This window comes from Trichechus manatus, unplaced genomic scaffold, assembly GCF_000243295.1.
Source record: "Trichechus manatus latirostris isolate Lorelei unplaced genomic scaffold, TriManLat1.0 scaffold00235, whole genome shotgun sequence".
Taxonomy (NCBI): domain Eukaryota; kingdom Metazoa; phylum Chordata; class Mammalia; order Sirenia; family Trichechidae; genus Trichechus; species Trichechus manatus.
In genome coordinates this window covers 1,617,375-1,630,587 of record NW_004444171.1, presented here as the reverse complement: position 1 = coordinate 1,630,587, position 13,213 = coordinate 1,617,375, and the positions used below count along the sequence as shown (strand labels likewise).

Genomic DNA, 13,213 nt, shown 5'->3' with positions numbered 1-13,213 from the left:
TGTCAGAGAATGGTTAAGGAGCTAGACTGTTGATCCTAGAAGAGCAGGCCAGAGGAAGAGATGGGCATGGGAGCTAAGGGTGTTTGTCAGAGAATAGTTAAGGAGCTAGACTGTTGATCCTAAGCCAGAAAGGAGAGGAGGACTGAGGGAGGTGAAGTGGGAATAAAAAATGGTAGGGCCAATGAATCAGCAGTCTTCAGGGGCTGGACATTGGCTTGAGTGTGAAGAGGACAATAAGTGAGCTTGGAATCATTGGAGGCAATGGTGAGGGAGTGGAACTGGTAACCCTATCCCTAACCACAACCCCAAACCCAACCCGAACCTATTTTCAAATTATCGGTTACAATCCATTATTGTGCCTTGAAACCAAGTTAGTAGGTCATGAAAAACACTTTTTACAAAGTAAAATAGAATAGAAAATATTAGAAGCAAATGCATGAATCTTTAGCAAGAACTGAATCCATTGCCAATTAAGATGAGCCACACTCATGATATGAACGCATAGATTGGCTACAGATATGTCATTCGGTTGTCTGCTTGCTGGCATCACATGGGGTTTTTCTCATATACGATATCGACTTGACCATCATCATGATGGAAGGGTTGTTAATGCTGTACAGTTTAAATCTGTCATGAACAGAATTTGCAGTTAATTGCAATGTGAAGGGTAGATGAATTTCATCTTCTGTCTGCCAAAGTGTCAAGACTTTTCCGTTAGGAACGCCCAGTGTTCTTTGCAGAAAAATTGTTAGTGGGTGCAACATTTTTCAAGTTTATGACAATTGTATCTTAATTTAATTAATTTACCTAGTACGTAGTGCCCTTAAAATGCAAGAAGATAAACATGAACTCCAAAGAACAAAGGCATGTTTAAGATCAGTTACTGGATCTGAAAGTATAAATATTGACAATGTGAAGAAAAATAATTGACTCTGGAATCAGTAAGCTTTGTGTTTGGCTGAACTACTTTTCTGAAGTATAGTCTAGAAAAGAAAAAAGTACAGACTTTATAATGAAGATTATTTGATTTTTTATCATCTGTTCAAAACTCAATTAAAATGAACAGACTCTAATATATTATTTATAATGGTATTCTTGCAGAGGAGGGCTTAACCTTCACAATTAAAAGGACATGTGAAGTCAACACAGCAGGCTGGAATTGTCAATAAGGAGAAAATCGTCAAAGGAGAAAACAGAATCAGTGGCACCATTTCTTAGTTACATTACATCTAGTGAGAGAACCCTTTATCATTATAGGTATAAAACATATATATCTAGCGGCTTGCAAACCTATTCCGTCATTATCTATGAATATGGAACTCATGATTTTTGGTGAATCATTTGGTAAGTTAAAAAATGAACTCTTTAAAGTTAGCCCAGTATATCATCAAATGTGCGCTACTGCAAGACATTTAGAAGGGAGAATTTTGGTTCAGGTGTGGTGTAGATTTTTCACTGATAAAGAAAGTGCTTTTAGTTTTTGTCAGGTATGTCTGGCAAGATCATTTCATGGAGAGTTTGCTGTGGGAGTTAAGCTTAACCTCATGGGCAATTGAGATAGAGTCACAAAACTGTAAAAGTGTGTGGTTGGACCAGATAAATCAAAGATGGGAAAACTCAATAGTTCCGAGTGATGGAACTGCAAATGCAGCCGGAAACCTGATGGTGCTATTTAAGAACAAAAACAAACAAATTTTTCTTTGAATGTATGAAAGCGCAGTTTGGAACCCGTGCTTTATACATCTCCAGGCTTTGGCATCCTAAGGAATTCGGCTGGACCTCGTGGCGGTATTGAAAAAATTAGTGGAAGTTGTTAATTTTATTAACGGAAGCTCACTTGAATGGCCAACTTTTTGATAAATTTTAGTAGACCAGACTATTGCAATGCACTTACTGTATCTTCCCGAAGTTTGTTATTCCTCCCAAGGGAAAACACTCAGCAGGGCATATGCAGTGCATTATTTTGGCTGAGAAGCCATCTCATTTGGCAAATATTTTCAAGGATGATAATTTAGGTAGTAAAATTGGCGTACATAAGTGGTATTTTCAGTTCTCTCTTAACACATTAAATTTGAAACTTCAGAGAGCAAATAACGATATATTTCAATATGTTGAACATATCCAAGAGTTCCACAGAGCCTGCAAGTTAGTGCTAGCAAGTCCATGCACAGTGAACCCAGGGGGGTGGGAGAGGATGGGAAATGGCTGCTGCCAGGAGGCTGGGGCATGGGACAGTGTGATGGCACAGGCTGCAGAGGAGGGCCTTTAAGGGACTAGGGAGAACAGTTATCTGAGGCAGCAAGGAGGAGCAAGGGGGACACTAACCCACCTCCAGGCCATCAGGAATATGGGTTAGGGGAGGAAGAGAGTTTCCCCAAGCAGGCTGTAGGAGAAGCATTGTCCCTGGGAGAGGCAGGCTGCAGGTGGGTAGAGGGTTTAGAGAAGGGTAGGAGTGAGAGCCCTCCTGGTGGTGAGAGGTGGAGTTAGATGCAGCGTGATGGGACCACCTGGCTATGTTTGTAGGTGAGTGGGAGGCTGAGGCTGCAGGCTCTCACAGTGGGCATCACTGTGCTGTCTGGGGGAATTTGCAGCAAATGGCTTGGAGCGCTTGGCCACCTCTGAGGGTGAGGGGTTGAGGGGAAAGACTAGCTTGTAATCCAGAGGCATTTGAAGGCTTTGAGGCTGCTGGTCTTGCCTGAGGCTGGGGGGAAGTTGTCGGTCAATGCACCTCATGCACAGCCACCACGTGTCTGTCAGTGGAGGCTTGCATGAGCTATGAGGCTGAACAGGTTGCAGGCGGAGCTTCCAGATCAAGACAGACTAGGAAGAAAGGCCTGGTGATCTATTTCCAAAAATTAGGCAGTGAAAATCCTTTGGATCACAGAGGTTCAGTCTGTAACCAATCGTGCGGACGACGCAGGACGGGACCACGTTTCCAGTGTGCATGGGGTCTTCGTGAGGTGCAGGCTGACTTGATGGCAGCCGTTAGCAACAGCAGTGTTAACCCAGAGCTCATGTGGGAGTTGGGAAGTGCTGTGGAAATTCAGGAGGCCATTTCGGTGACTGTTGTTCTCGAAGATTGTAGTTAGAAAGCTGTAGCATGCAGGGAGAGGGCACTGGATCAATTTACTGTAGTTTTGTGCCCACTGAGAACTGAACTAGTGGTTTGTTGTTGGCTTTGGCAGGTCGAGCCAGCATTTCCTCAGGTGGTACTTGGTGGCCCTACCTCCAGTGACACACACATACCCTTCAAGACTTCGGAATTAAGCTGTATCTATTTACCAAAGTATGATAAGCTCCTCAGGATGTTAGTAGATTTTATGAGAAAAAAAGAACCAAATGGTTCAGGAGAAGTGCTAAGAGTGTGAAAGTTAAATACAGTGGCGTCACTGTCACCTCCTCTTCCTGGGTGCCCTTCAGCCTCACAGACTCTTGTGACAACACAGACGTCTTCTTGAGATTCGGCAGTTGGTGACAGTCTCGTCTTATTAGAGGAGAAGCTGGCATCTCTTGAGCAGCCCTACTAACCACATCTGCAAGTGGTGTCCAGGCTTCGTCACCTAGATGACTGTGCTCGTGAACAAGTTGGAAGTGGTGACCGCTGTCTCTGGCTTGCTGCCTCACCGTCTGTTTCTATTGCAGGTGCTGCCGCTCAGTAAATGTAATTTGAAGAAGGCAAGGAAGAGGAACCCATGGCTTTAGCTGGCTGCCCAGATTCCCTTTTGCACCATCCGTACTACCAGGTATGGGTGAGCATGGATGTCTGATTCTGGCAAAATGGTGTTGGTCAAGGGCCTTGGCACAAATGTCCTTAACAACCTGAACTGTTTTGGATACTAGTAGGTCACTACAGAAATAGCGGAGCAGGGACTGCTGACAAGTTTCACCTGGCACATTCTGCCATGGTCTTCCTGTTTCTCCTTATCATTGTATTGCCATTTGACTCTGGCATCGTTTTTTAAAATTTGCCTGCTAATAGCTGTAATTAGGTGTTTGGAGTGAAACAGGTGCTGAATTTTCACCTCCCAGGTCCTAAAACTCCAAATGGCAACTTGGGATGATGGCAAATATTGGGATACTCACCTGGGGACATAGTCTTACAGGGCAAGGAAGCAGGAAGGAAAAGGGGTGGTTCCTTAATGGGTGGCTTTTGGCCTAGCTATCACATGCCCTTTAGAGATGAAACAGTCTTAGTTATTTAGTGCTGCTATAACAGAAATACCACAAATGGGTGGCTATAACGAAAAGATATTAATTTTCTCACAGTTAAGGAAACTAGAAGTCCGAATTCAGGGTGCCAGCTCTAGGGGAAGGCTGTCTCTCTCTGTCTGCTCTGGGGAAGGTCATTGTCAGTCATGTGGCATGAACCCTTTCTTCTGTCTGTGCTTGCTTGCTCTTTTATACCTCAAGAGAGTTGGACTCAAAACATACCGTACACCAATACTGCCTAATTAACATAACAAAGAAAATTCATCCACAAATGGGATTGTAACCACAGGTATAGGGGGTTAGGATTTACAATACATATTTTTGGGGGATGCAATTCAGCCCATAACAAGGGGCCTTTTTCAGATTGACCCCCGCACCCCAGCTGTGCGCTATCATCAAGTGGGGTTTTGTGGGGGAACACGTTTATCTCTGATCCTTCCATTTCTCTGGCTCTTCTTCATGGGCTGTTAGAAAATTTTTTTGTCTGCAGATTTCCTTCCTCTTCTGAAACAGATACTAGTTTGAACTTAACTGTAGATGACACATTTTTCAGGGGAGGCCCTTGGTTCTTTGGATTTGATACCCAAATCTTGCTTTATCCTTACCAACACCTTTATCATTTAAAATCCTTGTGCCTTCTCTTGGCTTCCATCTTTCCAGCTGGAAGAGCCCTCAGTTTTCAAGTCCTTCTGTATGCTCTGCCTGGGATCAGATGTTTGCACTTTTCTGCACTCGTGTTCTTCCCTTGATCTGTGAAGTCTGTTTTCAGCCTCCGTGATGAGACTTTGCTGGCAGCATTGCAGCTGTAGAGAGAGGTCTGTTTAAATTTTTTTGGTGTCAGAATGAAGCCAACCTTTGAAGAGAAGACTAAAGATTAGGAATACATTTAATTCTAATCAGTGAATTTGACATGGAGCCAAAACTGGTGACAAGCCAGAAAAGAGGACTGAAACCTCAGCCAGAGCTGTGAAGTTTAGTGGTGGCCTAAGTAAGGGTCTGTTGAGTGTGTCACCTGAATAAAGACAGTGTCCTCTGCCTCATACATGATTGTTTTCTTGCTGCTAAAGAGGCTGTAGTTGCCTGACCTCATTTATTAAAGTTCTGTGCTTTATCAGTGGGTCACAGGTCCAATTCTCGAGTGGCCAGTTAGCTTTGGCGAGTTCTGTGGATGCAGATTGCACCCCTTGCCCCAGCCTGCTGCCTTGCACTTCATACTGTTTGTCCCCAGAGATGGGATCGGTACGCTAAAAGGAAAATATCCCCATGTGGGAGTCCCTGTGAAAGTTATTTTAGAAGTGTCATCTTCAGCAGGGGACAGAGGAGGGTTTAAGGGCACGTGATGCCATAAGGGAAGGGTAACAGAACAAAGGCTCTCCTTGCTTTCCCTCACTGCCCACTAGCATTCTCAATTTCCTGGTGGTACATACAGAAGTGCAGAAGCGCAGACTCAAGTCACTGCCTTACTTTAGGGGCTTGGGAGCTGTTTGCATCACTATCCCCAGCTGCTGTCCCAGGAGCCGGGAAGCTGGGATGGTGGGCCTTCCCTGAGTGCTCTGCCATCCTTTGAGGAAATGCTCAGTAATGCCTTTCAGTGGCTTTTGAAGGCATTGTCTTACTCTTGTAAAAATCCAGCAGCAAGACTTGGCAGCATTTGTCCTCTGTTCCTGGAAAATTAGATGACAGTTCCAGAATTTCTCAGAAAATGGGATGATTTACAATGAGTTCCAGTCTTAAGCAATCTGCAGTTACAGCAGTTAGGTAAATCTCTACATTTTTATAGAGGAAAATTTCTTCCTAAATTCTTCACTGTATAAATAATTTTCTAATTCTAGCTGTTCACTAGTAGCTGTATCTTGGATAAAATACATGGTTCAGTCACTGAGTTACTGATATGTAGGGTTTTTATAAATATATACCAAAAAAAAAAAAAAAAAATCCCAAACCTATTGTCATCTGACTCATAGCGACCCTATAGGACAGAGTAAAACTCCCCTATAGGGTTTCTAAAGAGCAGCTGGTAGATTTGAACTGCCAGCCTTTTTGGTTAGCACCCAACCTCTTAACCACTGTGCCACCAGGACTCCATAAATATATACATACATATATATAAATTCACACACACACACACACATACACACACACACACACACACACACACACACACACACATATGCATACGCATGCACACACATAGTCCCTGGGGGGCGCAAACAGTTACGCACTCAACTATTAGCCAAAAGGTTGGCAGTAGTGGTTCCAACCTGTCCAGAAGCACCTCAGAAGAAAGGCCTGGCAGTCTACTTCGAAAGGTCATGCATTGCCTTGAAAACCCTATGGAGCCACTCTACTCTGCACACATAGGGTCGCCATGAGTTGGAAATCACTAGACAGCAGTTAACAACAACAACATATACACAGGAACACCCAAATTGTGTCCACTTAATAATTCTGCTTGCTGCTTTCGTGATAGATGTCAACTGATTGGAGCAGTGGGGGCTGGCAGGGTAAGGGACAAAATGCTTCATGTTAAGGCATAGCTTGTTCCTTTAAGATGTGATACTGTCATAGTTCTTTTACTTATTAACTCTGGGACCTTGGAAAAATCACATTAACTTTCTTGTATTTTGGTTTCCCTGTTGGTAAATGTCTTAGTTATCTAGTGCTGCTATAACAGCAGTACCACAAGTGGATGGCTTCAGCAAACAGAAGTTTATTCTCTCACAGTCTAGTAGGCTAGAAGTCCGAATTCAGGGTGCCGGCTCCAGGGGAAGGCTTTCTTTCTCTGTCGGCTCTGGAGGAAGGTCCTTGTCATCAGTTTTCCCCTGATGTAGGAGCTTCTCAGTGCAGGGATCTCGGGTCCAAAGGATGCGATATGCTACTGGCACTGTTTACTTGGTGGTACAAGGCCCCCATGTCTCTGGCACTGTTTACTTGGTGGTACAAGACCCCCATGTCTCTGGCAGTGTTTACTTGGTGGTACAAGGCCCCCATGTCTCTGGCACTGTTTACTTGGTGGTACAAGGCCACCATGTTTCTCTGCTCGCTTCTCTCTTTTGAGACTGGCCGAAGACACAACCTAATCTTATAGATTGAGTCCTGCCTCATTAACATAACTGCCTCTAATCCTATCTCATTAACATCATAGAGACAGGATTTACAACACATAGGAAAATCACATCAGATGACAAAATGGTAGACAGTTACATAATACTGGGAATCATGGCCTAGCCAAGTTGACAGATATTTTTGGCAGACACAATTCAATCCATGACAGTAAAAAAGGGGTAATAGAGGTTGTTGTGAGGATTAGAAAAAATGTGTGGAAATTACCTGGTACAGGACCTGCCACACCTTAGCAGCTTGATATAATTGCTGTCTTTAATTCCTTGGATATTGATTGAGCACTAGCTAGGTAACAGACCCCGTTTTGGTGCTGAGGATGTAGCTTTAAATTGGGCATGCAGAGTTCTGGGGCTCCTGTGTCCTGGTGGGGGGAGAGAGACACATAAACTACTGATAAATAAGGTAATTTCAAATAATGATATAATTTTGAAGCAAATAACATAGGGCAATGGGAGATAGAGGGTGGGCTGCCCTGGCTGTGAGGTCGGGGCAGGCCCGCTAGAGAGAGGCTGGTGAGCACTGAGAGCTGAGGAGGTCGTACCCATGCTGGACTTGGTGCTGCAAGCTGGGGAGCTCGCAGATGGGGAGCAGCAAATGCAAGGGTGGAAGGAGGGAATGCGCTTGGCACTCGAAGGTCAGAGTGGCTGGAGTGGAATGAATAAAGGGTGTGAGGCCAAGAGGAATGGTACGATCTTGGGGAAGCCTGTGTACCACAGTAAAGACGTTAGATTTTACTCAGCTTGGAAGGAGACATCTAGGGGATACTGTTCCTTGTCTGCAATTCTAAAATCCAAAGAGCTCTGAAACAAGAACTTTTTCCATTTCTCCTGTCATAGCAGAACCTCACTCGAATGCTTCCCTTCACACATTCTGCTGTGGGAGCGCCATGGGGTTGATTGCAGGTGCCACCCAGACCCCACACCTGTATCTGTATTCATTAGTGTATACACTAAATTATCTGTATAGTCTTAAAAATTCTTAATTCTCAACCACATCTAGCCTCAAGGATTTTGAAGAAGGGATTATGAACCTATTAGAAAAGTTGTAATAAGCAAAATCCACTACCCATCTGTCAGTTTGTTGTACTGTGGTGGCTTGCGTGTTGCTGTGACGCCGGAAGCTATGCCACTAGTATTTCAAATACCAGCAAGGTCACACATGGTAGACAGGTTTCAGTGGAAGTTCCAGACTAAGACTAGGAAGAAAGGTCTGGTGATCTGCTTCAAAAAATTAGCCAATGAAATCCTTATGAATAAGAACAGAACATTGTCTGACTTGCTTGCTTTGCACACGCCATTAGGAGGGAATGAGTCGCTGTAGGTGAACATCATGTTAGGTGAAGTAGAGGGCCAGCAAGGGGAGGCGAGGGTGACCCTCGGTGAGGTGGATTGGCACAGTAGCACCAGTGATGGACTTGAACATGCTAATGATGACGGAGGACCGGGCACCATTTTGTTCTGTTGTACAAAAGGTTGCTGTAAGTCAGAGTTGACGTAATGCCAGCTAACAACAATGATAAAAGCAACAATTATTATCTTTCAAAAAAACATGAAATAAAAAATAAAATGGCTTCAGGTCAAAACATCTGAACAAAATGTTAAGCTATGCTTTAGAAATAAAATGCTTGATATAGGTTGTTAAGGTTATTTTACTGTTGAATGTCCAAAACCAGTATTTTTTTTTTTTTACTTTTATAAATTTTATATTTTATGATTTTTTTAAATTTCTGAATTAAGAATATACATGTTTATATTAAAAATGAAGCATTTTAGACACTCTGCTTATAACCTGCCGTCTAGAGACTCTGCTTGTTGGTGGTGATGTGAACAGCGTGAGAAGGTTTGGTGGTAGTATTCGTGCACAATGACTGTGATGCTAGAGAGGCAAAATGGGCAAACCCTACCTTCATTGCTAACTGTGTGGCAAGGATCAACATGAATCCAGTTCACGCTTGAGAATGGATCCCATCTTCACCTTCCCACATCTCCGTGATCCTCGTTGCCAGCCAGTTCACGTGGCACTCCCTCTGACTTCATCCTTGGCCACCCTGAGCCTGGTCAGAACATCCCTGGCCACTCTAGACCAGGTCATTGGGTGCCATCCTTAGGCTCAGGAGTCCACACAGCTCCCTGCACTTCAAGCCAGCCGGCCCCTTTCTTTCTCTGTAGCCTCCTGGGGCTGGGTCAACAGGGTAGAAGGATTCTGTCCTTCAGGTAACTGCCAAGTCGTCAGATGCCAGCCTCTGCTGGTTGTCACTGCCCCTTGTGGGTTCGTTAATTCTCTAGAACAGCTCGCAGAATTCTCGGAGACAGTCATCTATACTTAACAGTTACAGTTACCCATTTTTTATAACCAGAAAGGATACAAGCAAGGTCTGGGAGGGGTCCCGGTGTGAGGCGTCTGCTGTCCCCGGGTAGTTGTCTTTGCATGGATGTTCTCATCATTCCAGGAAGCCCTCTTTCACATGGTTGTTTGGGGCTTTTATTGATTCATTGGTAGTCAGTAAATGAGGTCTCATTGCACAGTCAGTGATTGAATCACTGAATATAGAAGACTGCATCATGACCCCTCACTTCCTGAAGTTAGTTGCCAGGTGGTAAGTTGGGGAATTCCAAATCATTTGCACATGTTTTAAGTATTACCTGACTGTTTTAGAAAAGTAAAGACACCTTGATTAGTGGGAAATTCCAAGGGCTCTTTTCAGGAACCAGAGACAATGCGAAATCAAGTTCTTTGTCCCACAGACTTCTTCTCCCCCACCCTCCATTCTTAGAGTGATTCCATAAATTCTGTCCCAGTACCAACTTACACAAGTTGCTCCTTTTGGGTGCATTTCCGTACCATATCCTTGAAACTTCAAGCAGGAAATCTGCCCTTCTAGAGCAGGAGTTGAAGGAATTATATCCCATGGGCCAAATCCGGCCTACTGTCTGCTTTTGTAAATAAAGTTTTATTGGAACACAGCCATGCTCATTTGTTTGCGTTATTGTCCATGGCTGCTTTTGGACTACCTCAGCAGAGTTGAGTAGTATCTGGCCCTTTACAGGAACAGTTTGCCGACCCCTGTCGGCATCTTGGGATGACATAGGCCAAAGTGGGCCTCCTCATCTCAGCTTGTGTCCTCATTTTTTGGGTAACACACATGAGACTCTTAGTGCTAGGATGAGACTTAACTTGCTGATCACACACAGCTTTGGATTTTTTGCTGATGCCCTGGACAGCTGGGTTCTTCAATCCTTTGGCAGTTTGTGAAAGAGGCAAAGTCTGCAGGGTCTGGAGGGTGACATTGTCCCTTATATTCTTGATTCTAGGTCAGTCCTTGGGAATGAATTCTATTCCCAAAGTCTGTCCTTATTTTTTTAGCTAGAGCGTGATTCTACACCTTTTCCTTTGTTAATCCTATGTACCTCACACTTTTTTTTAAAAAAAGGGACTGTTTTTCCCTATTATTTTTTATTGTACTTTAGATGAAGGTTTACAGAACAAATAGTTTCTCATTAAACAGTTAGTACACGTGTTGTTTTATGACAATGGTTAACAACCCCACGACATGTCAACACTGTCCTTCTTAACCTTGGGTTGCCTGTTACCAGCTTTCCTGTCCCCTCCTGCCTTCTGGTCCTTGTCTCTGGATTGTTGTGCCCTTTGTTAATCCTGTATATCTCACACTTTTTTAAAAAAGGGACTTTTTAAAAATTGGACTATATTTTCTTCAAGAAATTTGTTGACAGTAACTTCCACTCATCAGAACTTTTTTACTTCAGGTGTGAGGACACAAAGATCACTTGAAACATTCCTTCATTTTATTTTATGAGAGGATGTTTACCTGAAATGATTTTTATAAATTATTTAAAATTATGATTCTGTATTTAGTAACAGCAGCTATCTCAAGTGTGTTTTGTGAGGGAAAGCAGGCAATTTATAAATGTGTTGATGCTACTATTCAACTGCCTGACTCTAGGCACTTTGCTAAAATTCTCTGTAAATTCCTTGGATTTACAGGGTCATTGTGAGAATTAGAGGTAATGTATATAAAGCCCTTGGCATTGTGTTTGGCACAGAGAAGACCCTCATTAATTGGGAGTTGATATTTTGACCAGTATTACAATGTCAGCTGGCTATTTGATTCTTTTTAAAAATGTAGTCTTTTCTTTTTTTAAGGAATGTAGAATTTGTAAGTGATTTTCATGATGCCTGTGTAAATTTGAGATTACAGTCTTAAGTCTTTATTTTCATTTCTTCTGAAACCACAGTAGAATATTTGGAAAAAAAAGAAAAAAGAATGGCTTTTGGTTTGGAAAAACATTTTCTCACTGATCTGGCAAATTGCTGTAAACTAATTTTTAATTTATTGGTAGATTCCAACTCCTGGCGAAGCTGTGTGTGCAGAGTAGAACTGCATTCCATAGGATTTTCAAGGCTGTGACCTTTCGGAAACAGCCAGGCCTGTCTTCCAAGGTATCTGGGTGGGTTTGAACTGCCACACCAACCTTTTGGCTAGTAGTTGAGCACTTCACTGTTTGTGCCCCCCAGGGACTCCATTGGAAGCCTAGATAGTTAATAACACGTGTTAACAACTCGTAAAGGTAAATTTGTGTTTATACTTTCTGATAATTTACGGAATGAGTTGAAAACGCTTTCTTTTAAATGTTCTTAGTTACTTTGGCGAATTTGTTCTTTCACTTACTGTTTTTGTGAACACATTTGATATGCAGACCATACTGAGTAGTGGGATACAGGATGAACAAGATGCCAGCCCCACTTGCAGTGAATCCACAGCACTAGGGGGCAGACAGATAGGGGCAGACTAACTGTGTCTCATTGTAATGGGTGGCAGTGGCAGTGGTGTGCTATGTGAGGACGCGTGGGGCTTTGGAGGTGACATCGGCCTCACTGTTAACACTCCCTCATTGTGCTCTACTCTGGCCTTTTCAGTAACATCGGGCAAGACAGTTTCTTCTTGTCCTGTGAGTTGTTTGAAGTTATGTGCTGTAGATCACTATCCCCACAGACTCCTGAGTTTTTTGAGGCATCCTTCCTTTGTCATGATTTCTGGCACTTTGAGGAAATGCCCAAAATCAATCAGCATTTCATGTGGGTCTGACCACATCTGAGTGGGGGTGACTATACCTTTTTCTTTCAGGGTACAATCTTTCCATCAGTCATTTTAGCCCAGGATTGCAGTATTTTGGGAGGAGGGTAGTGGTCTCTTCCTTTGGGCATGACCCATGTTCAGGGCAGCCATGCTTGGGGCAGTCCCCACACTTTTTTCCGGGTCCTTGTTAAGTACAGAAATGGAGAAAATGTGTCTACAGACTCTTAGAGCAATTTAACTATTGAATTTAAAAATAAAATTTGGTTGCGTATGGATTCTTTGTTATTTCATTTTTCTAGTAATTCATTTTTATTGTGTTTTATAAAATGCCTGTCCATACCAGGTGGATGACAGCAACAACAGCACAAATAGCTCCTTCCCCACAGCTGGTTGGAGATGGCTGGTCTAGAATATCTCAGGATGTTGCAGCCATGCTTGTGGTTTTTCTGTCCTTGTGCAGTTAGGGTTTTGAACTGAAGTTTAAGCTTTACGTTTATTGCCCATTCTGGCCCTTGGAAGGAGTCCTGGTGCAGTGGGGTAAGCATTTGGCTGCTAACTGAAAGCTCGACAGTTCAAATCCACCAGCTGCTCCACAAGAGAAAGATGTGGCAATCTGCTTCTGTAAAGATGACAGCCTTGGAAACCTTACGGGGCAGTTCTACTCTGCCCCATAGGGTCACTGTAAGTCGGAATTGACTCAATGGCAGTGGGTTTGATTTTCTTACCCTTGGCACATCCTTTACATAGAGTGAGATTTCATGAGTCACTGTTGTGGATTGCATCGTG

General features: G+C 43.3%; 1 protein-coding gene across 3 annotated transcripts in view; it reads left to right on the top strand.

Annotated features, from left to right (window-relative positions):
• Positions 1-13,213, top strand: part of GRB10 (growth factor receptor bound protein 10) — a 258,555-nt gene that overhangs the window by 58,486 nt on the left and 186,856 nt on the right. For all 3 annotated transcript variants that reach the window (XM_004389154.3, XM_023743079.1, XM_023743080.1), the window contains one exon: positions 3,643-3,743. In XM_004389154.3, coding sequence (XP_004389211.2) covers positions 3,693-3,743 — 51 coding nt within the window. In that variant the 5' untranslated portion in view covers positions 3,643-3,692. The remainder of the gene's footprint in view (positions 1-3,642; positions 3,744-13,213) is intronic.